General features: G+C 44.1%; 1 protein-coding gene across 9 annotated transcripts in view; it reads left to right on the top strand.

Moving 5' to 3' along the window:
- LOC140411160 (serine/threonine-protein kinase MRCK alpha-like) overlaps nt 1-12,328 on the top strand; it is a 900,765-nt gene that overhangs the window by 506,270 nt on the left and 382,167 nt on the right. For all 9 annotated transcript variants that reach the window (XM_072500231.1, XM_072500235.1, XM_072500230.1 and 6 more), the window contains 3 exons: nt 691-939; nt 2,401-2,480; nt 8,441-8,607. In XM_072500231.1, the coding sequence (XP_072356332.1) occupies nt 691-939; nt 2,401-2,480; nt 8,441-8,607 (496 nt within the window). The remainder of the gene's footprint in view (nt 1-690; nt 940-2,400; nt 2,481-8,440; nt 8,608-12,328) is intronic.

Here is a 12,328-nt window from a genome sequence, read left to right as displayed (position 1 = left end):
TACGTCCTGAACTCCAGTAGATCAGTCAAACATGATTTCCCTTTCACAAATCCATGTTGACTTTGTCTAATCCTGTTGATATTTTCTAAATGTCTGTTCTTGCATCCTTTACAATAGACTTTAGCATTTTCCCTACTTCTGATGTTGGGCTTGCCTAGTAATTCCCTGTTTTCTCCCTCCCTCCTTTTTTAAATAGTGGGGTTACATTTGCCACCCTCCAATCTGCTGGGACTATTCCAGAGTCTGCAGAATTTTGGAAGATGCATCCATTATTTCCATGGGCACCTCCTTTAGTACCCTGGGATGTAAATTATCAGGCCCTGGGGATTTATCTGCTTTCAATCCCAATAATTTGTCCAGCACAATTATTTTAGCAATATTAATTTCCTGCAATACCTCCTTCCCACTGGATCCTTGGTTCTTTAGCATTTCTGGGAAATTATTTGTACCTTGCTCTAATTACTCTTGAATTGAGTGAAGAAATACCCTTGAATTGAGCTAGGCTATTCCAGAGGTTAGTTATGAGTCATCCTCATTTTTGTGGTTCTGGAGTCACAAATAGGCCAAACCAGGTAAGGATGACAGATTTCCTTCCCTGAAGGACATTTTGATGCCTGAACAACTGATGTATGGAAGCCCCTTATTTCAGAATGTGTGATTAACTTCTGCATTTAACTCTCTCACAAACAGGAGAGATTTCAGTTCCCGGTTCAAATTACCGATGTCTCTGAAAATGCCAAAGACCTCATCCGGAGGCTTATCTGCAGCAGGGAGCATCGGCTGGGTCAAAACGGGATTGAAGACTTTAAGAAACATCCATTCTTTGCCGGCATTGACTGGGACAACATCAGAAACTGTGAAGCACCTTACATCCCCGAAGTCAGCAGCCCTACAGACACATCGAATTTTGATGTGGATGACGACTGTTTAAAAAATTCTGTAAGTCAGTTTGTGTGTATCTCAGTTTGGAGAAGGCGAATTCAAATTGAAAGAGGGTGAAATTCTAGTTGCTTCTAAGGTGAACCCATCTCTTACATAATCAGTCTTGTGAATTTGCTTTTGATTTGGTATTTCATCAAAGCAGTGGGATTACAAAATATCATTTGTCGTTCGATAGAGATAAAAAGAAAAAGCTGTAATTCTGAAATAAAAATGGAACATGCGAAAGGACACAGCGGGTCCTTCAGCAATGGAACAGAAAAAAGACAAATCTCTTTTTAGATGCTGAGATCTTTTGTCCAACGTTTTCTTCGATACATTCTTCTTCTTTGTATCTTTCTTGTCAGCTTCTTAAGATGAGGTTCTAATGCTTTTCTGTATTATTCACCCTTTCAACAATATTCAGGTTAACTCCAGCATGTGTCGAGATAACTGGGATTAGAAAATACAATGAAATACTGACTAACTTTATGTCCAGTCTTTTTTGCATTGGAAATATTTAACCATGTGCTCGTTTGAGCACCAAATATTTTATTGATAAAATAAATGAGTAGAAAACTCATAGCATAACGTCTTTTCCAGCATCAAATCTCTTCTCATAGAATCGTAAAATCTCGACAGTGCAGAAGGAGGCCATTCGGCCTATCAAGTCTGCAGCAACACTTCGGAAGAGCACCCTACCTAGGGTCCTCCCCCACCCTATCCCTGTAACCCCACCTAACCTTTTGGACACTAAGGGGCAATTTAGCATGGCCAATTAACCTTCTATGTGATATTAAATTTTTAAAAATTCTTTCTTTAATGGGATGTGGACATCACTGGCTGTGCCGGCATTTATTGCCCACCCCTGAGGGCATTTAAGAGTCAACCACATTGCTGTGGGTCTGGAGTCACATAAGGCCAGACTAGGTAAGGATGGCAGATTTCCCTCCCTAAAAGATATTAATGAACCAGATGGGTTTTAACGACAATTGACGACAATAATAATAATCTTGCTTCACAGCGTCAGGGTCCCAGGTTCAATTCTCGGCTTGGGTCACTGTCTGTGCGGAGTCTCCGTGGGTTTCCTCCGGGTGCTCCGGTTTCCTCCCACAAGTCCTGAAAGACGTGCTGTTAGGTGAATTGGACATTCTGAATTTTCCCTGTGTACCTGAACAGGCGCCGGAATGAAATGAAAATCGCTTGTTGTCACAAGCAGGCTTCAAATGAAGTTACTGTGGAAAGCCCCTAGTCGCCACATTCCGGCGCCTGTTCGGGGAGGCTGGTACGGGAATGTGGCGACTAGTGGATTTTCATAGTAACTTTATTGCAGTCTTAATGGAACTGGAATAATGGAAATCTATTTGAGACAACAATAAAGAAAGGACATGGAAGCCGTCATTAATTTAGCTTGTTTTCAAAGCAATCTAAAATAGAAGACATAGAAGACAAGTCTAAAATGTACCCTTTATTCTGTTTCAGGAGACGATGCCTCCACCTACACACACTGCTTTCTCTGGGCACCACCTTCCCTTCATAGGGTTTACATACACTACTAACTGGTAAGTGCAGTGAAATTTTTACTATACTGTATGAAGCTGCATGTATTTTGAACATCTACTGTAAAAGAGTGATGCGAAAGGGGCACATTTAAATTGTACAGACAAAAAATACTAACAGAATCAAACTTGAATAAAAAAAACGTTGACAAGGTGATCAGGGATGTCAGCAAGTCTCACACTGATGATAAATCCTTGTTGCTGTGTTTCTATTGGTACAGGCTCGTGATACATCTCTATTATAACCTCCTTTATTATATCCTCCCTGGTTAAAAGGTTTTTATGTTGGTGATTGGTGGTTGCTGCCATTATTTCTGAGATCTAGATACAAATCCAATTTCAACTAAGGGTATCAGAGTTGTCTCTTGCTCCTGGATACTGCAGAGTGAGTTTAGGCCCTTCTGAATCTAATGCTATCCCACACTGCAGAATTGCACAATAGTTGCAATATAACAGGAGGCTTTTGGACACCAGGGGCGGATTCTCCACAATTGGCGCGATGTCCGCCGACCGGCGTCAAAAACGGCGCGAATCTGTCCGGCATCGCGCCGCCCCAATGGTGCGGAATTCTCACCTTGAGGGGCTAGGCCCGCGCCGGACTGATTTCCGCCCCGCCAGCTGGCGGGAAAGGCCTTTGGTGCCCCGCCAGCTGGCGCGGAAATGACTTTGCCGTGCGGCGCATGCGCGGGAGTGTCAGCGGCTGCTCACGGCATCCCCGCGCATGCGCAGTGGAGGGGGTCTCTTCCGCCTCCGCCATAGTGGAGACCATGGCGAAGGCGGAAGGAAAAGAGTGCCCCCACGGCACAGGCCCGCCCGCAGATCGGTGGACCCTGATCGCAGGCCAGGCCACCGTGGGGGCACCCCCTCCCACCCCGGGGCCAGAACGCCCCGCGCCCCCCCCCCCCCCCCCAGGACCCCGGAGCCCGCCCGCGCCGCCTTGTCCCGTCAGTAAGAGAGGTGGTTTGATTCTCGCCGGCGGGACAGGCATTCCAGCAGCGGGACTTCGGCCCATCGCGAGCCGGAGAATGGCCGGGGGGGCCCGCCAACCGGCGCGGCGCGATTCCCACCCCCGCCGAATATCCGGTGCCGGAGAATTCGGCAACCGGCAAGGGCGGGATTCACGCAAGCCCCCGGCGATTCTCCGACCCGGCGGGGGGTCAGAGAATCCCGCCCCAGATCTCTGCAAGAGCCTTTCGGTTCATTCTACTTACCTGACCATTTCCCATAAGCATAAATCTTCAGGTGCTTATACAGTTTCTTTTCGAAAGCCACAGTTGAATCTGTCTCCACATTGCATTGTGCATTCCTTTTCCTAACAATTTACATTTAAAAAAAATAAAAAAATTCTCATGTCGCCTTTGGTTCTTCTGCCAATCAATAACAACTCGTGTAACATCTTTAACATAATGAAACATTCCAAGAAATTCCATAGGAGCATTATAAAATGAAATATAACGTTGAGACAAATAAGGAGATACAAGGCCAAACAAAGGGGTAGATTTAAGGAGTGTTTGGAGGAAAGAAAGGCAGAGAGGTGTAAGGAGGGAATTCCAAACACGGCCACCAAGGGTGGATCAATTCATGTTGCAGATACTCAAAAGGCCAGAATTAAAGGAGTACCGCAGATTGTGAGTTGGAGTGATGACAGTGGTCAGGTCATGGAGGAATTTGAAAACTAAGATGAGAGTTTTAACATCACAAAATTGCTTGACTGGGAGCCGCTGTAAGTTTGCAGAGAGTGGAGCGTGATAGACCAGTGAAGAGAGCTTTAAGCAGGATAAATCCAACCCAGCCAATTACCATCCGATTACTCAATCATCAGTCAAGTGATGGAAGGTGGCACTAACTCAGCAATAACCTGCTCACTGACGTTCACTTTGGCTTCTGCCAGGGCCTCTCAATTCTTGACGTCTTGGACTCAGCCGTGGTCCAAACATGGACAAAAGAGCTGTTCTGAAAAGGTTATGTGAGAGTGACTGCCCTTGATATTAAGGCACCATTTGGCATCAAGGTGCCCTGGCAAAACAGGAGTAGATGGGAATCGGGGAAAACTCTGAGCTGATGTCATATCTGGCTTAAAGGAAGATGGCTGTGGTTGGTGGATGTCAATCATCTCAGTCCCAGGACGTCATGCAGGAATACCTCAGGGTAGTGTCCTAGGCCCAATCATCTTCAGCTGCTTCAAGAAAGACCTCTCCATCATAAGTTAAGAAGTGGGGATGTTCATTGTTGATTGCACAAGGTTCAGCACCATGCGTGACTCCTCAGGTACTGAAGCAATCTACACTCATTTTCAGTAAGACCTGGACAACATTCCGGGTTTGGCTGATAAATGGCAAGTAGCAATTATGCCACACAAATACCATCTCTAACAAGAGAAAATCCAACCATCCCCCCACGGCATTCATTGACATTGCCATTGCTGAATTCCCCACTATCAACATCCTGGGGTTACCATTGAGCAGGAATCGAACTGGATTAGCCATATAAGCATTGGCTAAAGAGCAGTTCAGAGGTTGCGAATTCTGCTGCGAGTAACTCACCTCCTGACTCTTAGGAGCCTGTTCACCACCTCCAAGGCACATGTCAGAAGTGTGATGGAATACTCTCCACTCGCCTGCATGAGTACAGCTCCAACAACACTCAAGAAAGACATTGACTGTTTGCATTTGAAAACATTTCTTCTAACCATCACTTCAATAATGTAGTTATAATCTAAAATTGCCTTTTGGAAATCTGTTGAAAACAGTTGAACTGACCATCCAATTATTGAAAAACATTATACCGAAGCAGAAATTAAGCGGGGTTAATTTAATAACAGTACACGTTCTGCCATTTACTGTATGTTTCCCACCTGTATCAGACTTTCCTAAATGCATTACCTCACATTTATCTGGATTAAAATCCATCTGCCATCTCTCCGCCCAGGTCTCCAACCGATCTATATCCTGCTGTATCCTCTGAAAGTCCTCAACATTATCCGTAATTCTGTGAACCTTTATGTTGTCCGCAAACTTACTAATCAGACCAGTTAAATTTTCCTCGCAATCAATTATAAATATTACAAACAGCAAAGGCACCAGCACTGATCATTTCAGAACACCAGTAGTCTCAGCCCTCCATTCAGAAAAGCACCCTTCCACTGCTACCCTTTGTCTTCTGTATCCATCTTACCAGCTCATCTCTGATCCTGTGTGTCTTCACCGTCTGTACCAGTCTGCCATGAGGGACCTTGTCAAAGGCCTTACTGAAGTCCAAGTGGACAACATCCATTGACCTACCATCATCAATCATCTTCGTCACTTCCTCAAAAAACTCGATCAAGTTAGTGAGGCACGGCCTCCCCTTCACAAAACCATGCTGTCTCTCGCTATTATGTCCATTTGCTTCCAAATGGGCGCAAATCCTGTCTCAAAGAATTCTCTCCAATAATTTCCCTACCACTGATGTTCAGGCTCATCGGCCTGTAATTTCCTGGATTTGCCTTGCTACCCTTCTTAAACAAAGGAACAACATTAGCTATTCTCCAGTTCTGTGGGACCTCACCTGTGATTTATCCAATGGTTTATAAATGTTTAGCATAAGTAATTAATGAAATTGTAATTAAAAAGTGCTTTCATATTACTCTAGTCTTGCCAGGTCCACAAAGCAAGGGTCCTGTCAATCTGCTACAAAGCAATTGTGAAACTACTGGGACTTGCTGCAACTGATGGCCCATCAGATCTGGTGGAACAACAGGCCTCGTAGCTGCTGATCTTTGCGAATGCAGCCAGTTTTATGCCTGTCTTTCTGCTGGCTATGTAAGGCTGTAGCTTCGGGCACTCACTCTCTGAATACAGAACTCATTCATTGCAAAAGCACCTCAAGTCTACTGTAAAATAATGCACTCTAAAATGCCAGCCTTAGACTTTCCTTGTAAACATAGAACATAGAGCACAGAACAGGCCCTTCGACCCTCAATGTTATAAAAGCATTGTCCGAAACCAAGATCAACCTATCCCACCCCCTGTCATTCTGGTGTGCTGCATGTGCCTATCCAATAACCGATTGAAATTTCCTAAAGTGTCCGACTCCACTATCACAGCAGGCAGTCCATTCCACACCCTAACCACTCTCTGAGTAAAGAACCTACCTCGGACATCCCTCTTATATCTCCCACCCTGAATTTATAGTTATGCCCCCTTGTAACAGCTACATCCACCCGAGGAAATAGTCTCTGAACGTCCACTCTATCTATTCCCATCATCTTATAAACCTCTATTAAGTCGCCTCTCATCCTCCTCCGCTCCAAAGAGAAAAGCCCTAGCTCTCTCAACCTTTCCTCATAAGACCTATCCTGCAAACCAGGCAGCATCCTGGTATATCTCCTTTGCACCCTTTCCAATGCTTCCACATCCTTCCTATAGTGAGGTGACCAGAATACTCCAAATGTGGTCTCACCAGGGTCATGTACAGTTGCAGCATAACCCCACGGCTCTTAAACTCAAGCCCCCGGTTAATAAACGCTAACACATTATAGGCCTTCTTCACGGCTCTATCCACTTGAGTGGCAACCTTCAGAGATCTGTGGACATGAACCCCAAGATCTCTCTGTTCCTCCACATTCCTCAGAACCCTGCCGTTGACCCTGCAATCCGCATTCAAATTTTTTCTACGAAAATGAATCATCTCGCACTTATCAGGGTTAAACTCCATCTGCCATTTTTCGGCCCAGCTCTGCATCCTATCAGTGTCTCTTTGCAGCCTACAACAGCCCTCCACCTCATCCACTGCTCCACCAATCTTGATGTTATCAGCAAATTTAATGACCCAGCCTTCAGCCCCCTCCTCCAAGTCATTGATAAAAATCACAAATAGCAGAGGACCCAGCACTGATCCCTGTGGTAACTGGTCTCCAGTCTGAAAAATTTCCATCCACCACTAACTACCCTCTGTCTTCCAGTTACTTATCCAATTGGCCAAACATCCCTCTGTCCCACATCTCCTTACTTTCTTCATAAGCCGACCATGGGGAACCTTATCAAACGCCTTACTAAAATCCATGAATACGATATCAACTGCTCTACCTTCATCTACACACTTAGTTACCTCCTCAAAGAATTCAATCAAATTTGTGAGGCAAGACTTACCCTTCACGAATCCGTGTTGACTATCCCGGATTAAGCTGCGTCTTTCCAAATGGTCATAAATCCTATCCTTCAGGACCTTTTCCATTAACTTAACGACCACCGAAGTAAGACTAACCTGGTAAGGATTACCAGGGTCATTCCTATCCCCTTTGTTGAACAGAGGAACAACATTCGCCACTCTCCAGTCCTCTGGCACTATCCCCATGGACAGTGAGGACCCAAAGATCAAAGCCAAAGGCTCTGCAATCTCATCCCTTGCCTCCCAAAGAATCGTTGGATATATCCCAACTGGCACAGGGAACTTGTCGACCCTAAGGTTTTCCAAAATTGCTAATACATCGTTCCTCAGAACATCTATCTCCTCCAGCCTACCCACCTGTATCACACTCTCATCCTCAAAAACATGGCCTCTCTCCTTGGTGAACACTGATGAAAAGTATTCATTCAACGCCTCTCCTATTTCTTCTGACTCCATGCACAAGTTCCCACTACTGCCCTTGACCGACTCTAACCTCACCCTGGTCATTCTTTTATTTCCTTTATTTCTCACATAAGAGTTTAAGTAGTTTGTAGTTTAAACTGCACGTCCCAAGCCCATTGGTCATTGCACAGCTAGATATAATTATTGGTTACTTTTCAGGCACAGATTTAAAATTCAGATACAGCCTGTCATTTAGCAGAGATTGTAAGTGAGCAGTTAAGCTTTTTTATAGAAAATGCTAGCTTTATGGTGATTACAAACATTTCCAAAATCTTCGATCTTGTTTTGCCTTACATCAATTATCCTTTAGCTCTTGTGCAGTTATTTTCTAATACATTTTTTTTTCTTCTCAGTATTCTGTCTGACAGAAGCAGCCTGAGAGATGCTGCTGGTTCATCCTCAACAGATGTTGATATCAACGTTCAGCGGACATTAGAGGACAGCTTAGCCACAGAAGCTTATGAAAGGAGGATACGACGTTTAGAACAAGAAAAACTTGAACTGAGTAGGAAACTACAAGGTGAGGATTTCGCTACAAAGGGACATGCTGGTTTGGAGCATTGTTTTTTAATGTTTGTTCATGGGATGGAGGTGTCGCAGGCTGTGCCAGCATTTATTACCCATCCCTAATTTTCCTTGAGGGGGCAGTTATGAGTTAACGACATTGCTGTGGGTCTGGAGTCACATGTAGGCCAGACCAGGTAAGGACGGCAGATTTCCTTCCCGAAAGGATATTAGTGAACCAGATGGGTTTTTACGACAATCGACAATGGTTTCATGGTCGTCATTAGACTTTTAATTCCAGACTTTTATTTTAAAATTTAGAGTACCCAATTCTTTTCTTTCCAATTACGGGGCAATTTAGCGTGGCCAATCCGCCTAGCCTGCACATCTTTGGGTTGTGGGGGCGAAACCCATGCAAACACGGGGAGAATGTGCAAACTCCACACGGACAGTGACCCAGAGCCGGGATCGAACCTGCGACCTCGACGGCGTAAGGCAGCAGTGCTAACCACTGTGCCACCGTGCTGCCCTGACTTTTTTATTGAAGTCAAATTTCACCATCTGCAGTGGCGGGATTTGAACCTGGGTCCCCAGAGCATTCCTCTGGTTTACAAGTCCAGTGACAATACCATTGCTCCACTGTCTCCCCCGTATTAGAAGTACGTGGAAAATTGTAGTGCTAGGCCACATTTTTAGGAACATAGCAACAGGAAAGAGTAGATAATTTAGCCCCTCGATCCTTCTTCATAATTCATTGGGATCATGGCTGATCAATGACCTAACTCCATGTACCTGCTTTTGTCCTATATCCTTTAATACTTTGATTAACAAAAATACATCAAACTGAGAACTAAAATGATAATTACCCTCTCATCAATTGCCATTCGCAAAAGAGAATTCCAAGCTTCCATCACCATTTCTGTGTCAAAGTGATGTGTAATTTCACTCCTGAAAGGCCTAGTTTGATACCTGCCTTCTAGTCCCAGGTTCTCCAGTACTTTAGATGTGAAATAAGCTTTGTGCAGCAATAGCATAACTTTACCCCCTTGTACTTTGGTCCCCTAGATATAAAGGCCAGTATTTCATAACTGTTTTTGATTATTTTCCATATCTGTCCATGACACTTCAATCTTTTTTAAATTTAGAGTACCCAATTATTTTTTTCCAATTAAGGGGCAATTTAGCATAGCCAATTCACCTACCCTGCACATCGTTTGGGTTGTGGGGGATGAGACCCATGCAGACACGGGGAGAATGTGCAAACTCCACACGGATAGTGACCCGGGGCCGGGATCGACCCTAGGACCTCGGCGTCGTGAGGCAGCAGTGCTAACCACTGTGCCATCGTGCCACCCTATCCATGACACTTTAATGATACATATACCTGGACCCTTGAGTCACTTTGGATCTCCACTGGTTAGAGCTTTCACCATTTGATGAATGCAGCGTTAGAATAATAAACTGGAGGAAAGCCATCTTCAATGAGAGTGGATCTGACCCCCGATTAATAGGAGTCATAGCTTGGCAGGCAGAATGGTAGCCTTCAAAGAAAAGAGAATTTGGGCACACACCAGTATATTCTCACAAATGAATCTAGAGCTCCCTCAATGGGTGGCATGGGAGCACAGTGGTTAGCACCGGGTTCGATTCCCGGCTTGAGTCACTGTCTGTATGGAGTCTACGTTCTCGCCGTGTCTGTGTGGGTTTCCCTCGGGGGCTCCAGTTTCCTCCCACATGTCCCGAAAGACGTGCTTTTAGGTGAATTGGACATTCTGAATTCTCCGTCAGTTTTTGGATTGGATTGGATTTATTTATTGTCACGTGTACCGAGGTACAGTGAAAAGTATTTTTCTGCGAGCAGCTCAACAGATCATTAAGTGCATGAAAAGAATAGGAAATAAAAGAAATTACATTGTGTACCCGAACAGGCGACGGAGTGTGGCGTCTAGGGGACTTTCACAGTAACTTCATTACAGTGTTAATGTGCCACTAATAAAGATTATTAGTATTACTATGACAAAAGATACAGAGATTTAGATAAAGAAAAAAATGTGCTTTTGACAGATGTCAGGTGGCCAATACAACTGTGAACCAGGCTGAATATAAAAGATAGAAAGGGGGAGTGAAAACACATGAAAGAGAAGAAAAGAGCGAAAGCAGCTAATATTAAAGAGAATCCAAAGGTCTTCAATTCTTACAATAATTAGTAAAAGAATGGTAGAAAGAAGCATGGGGCCCATTCATGTCATACGAGGAGCGACTACATCGGTTAGGATTATATTCATTATAGTTTAGAAGAGTGAGACAGGATCTTGTAGAATCTTACAAAATTCTAACAGGATTAGACAGGGTAGATTCAGAAAGAATTTTCCCAATGGTGGGGGAGTCCAGATCTAGGGATCACAGTTTGAGGATAAGGGGTAAACCTTTTAGGACTGAGGTGAGGAGAAATTTCTTCACCCAGAGAGTGGTGAATCTGTGGAATTCGCAACCACAGAAAGTAGTTGAGGCCAAAACGTTATGTAACTTCAAGAAGGAGACAGATATAGCTCTTGGGGCTAAAGGGATCAAGGGATGTGGGGGGAAGATGGGATCAGCCATGATCATGAATAGTAGAGCAGGCTCGAATGGCCGCCTCCAGCTTCTATTTACTATGTTTCTATTCGGGACTGAAAGGGGGATTTATGCATGGTGACAGAGGCATGGTACTGGTACTGGGTCCAGCTCTGGGCGTTAAACCTTTAGAAAATGTGAAGGCTTTAGAGAAAGTGCAGAAAAGATTTGCATGAATGGCCAGAGGGATGAAGAACCTTAATTAAATAGATTGGAGATGTTGGGACAGTTTTCTTTGGAGAAAAGGAGTTTGGGAGGAGATTTGATAAAAGTATTCAAAATCATGAGGGATCTGGATGGATTAGATCAGGAGAAACTGTTCCCATTGGTGGAAGGACTGGGGACAAGAGGTCACAGATTTAAGGAAATTGCAAAGAAACAATGATGACATGAGGAAAACATTTTTCATGCAGAGTGTTTAGGATCTGGAATGCATTTCCAGATAGCCTGGTGGAGGTAGGTTCAATTGAGGCATTAATGAGGTGTTATGGGAGAGGTGTTTTCAGAACCCCAAAATGTATCATGGAGTTCAACCACCTCCCCTTTAATGCTGTTGTTGCTTTTCCGAGGACATGGCTTGTTCCCTAGGGTGTGGGATTACAATTATGGACACGTGGGTTTTTAAACACAAAACTATGTTTATTCCATGAACTCAACTTAACCTCTTAAATAAACATTGGATCTCTTAACACCCCTTACTTCAAAGATAACCCCGAAAATATTACAACACTAAAGAATCCTTCAGTTATTCCTTTCAACATCCATGAGACTTAACAGCTTTAAACAGAAACACATCAGGTTAAAGGCTTTACTTTTATGAGTTTAAATCACCCAAATGATCCAGAGATAGTCTTTCATGGCAGAGATCACAGCAGATCCAGCTCACTGCAAAGACAGACACACACCCAAGCTCTGTCAAACTCAAACTGAAACTAAACTAAAATGGCTGATGTAAAGCCCAGCTCCACCCACACTCTGACATCACTGCATTTCTTAAAGGTACATTGCTTAAACATCCATTTCTTAAAGGCACTCTCACATGTCAGAGGGAATTGGATTGTTTCCCGAAAAGGAAGGATCTACAAGGTTATAGGGAGAAGTGGGAGGGAGGGGGTTGGCAATAG

Source organism: Scyliorhinus torazame, chromosome 4 (assembly GCF_047496885.1).
Source record: "Scyliorhinus torazame isolate Kashiwa2021f chromosome 4, sScyTor2.1, whole genome shotgun sequence".
In the NCBI taxonomy this organism is placed as follows: Eukaryota; Metazoa; Chordata; class Chondrichthyes; order Carcharhiniformes; family Scyliorhinidae; genus Scyliorhinus; species Scyliorhinus torazame.
This window is presented reverse-complemented; position numbering and strand designations above follow the sequence as displayed.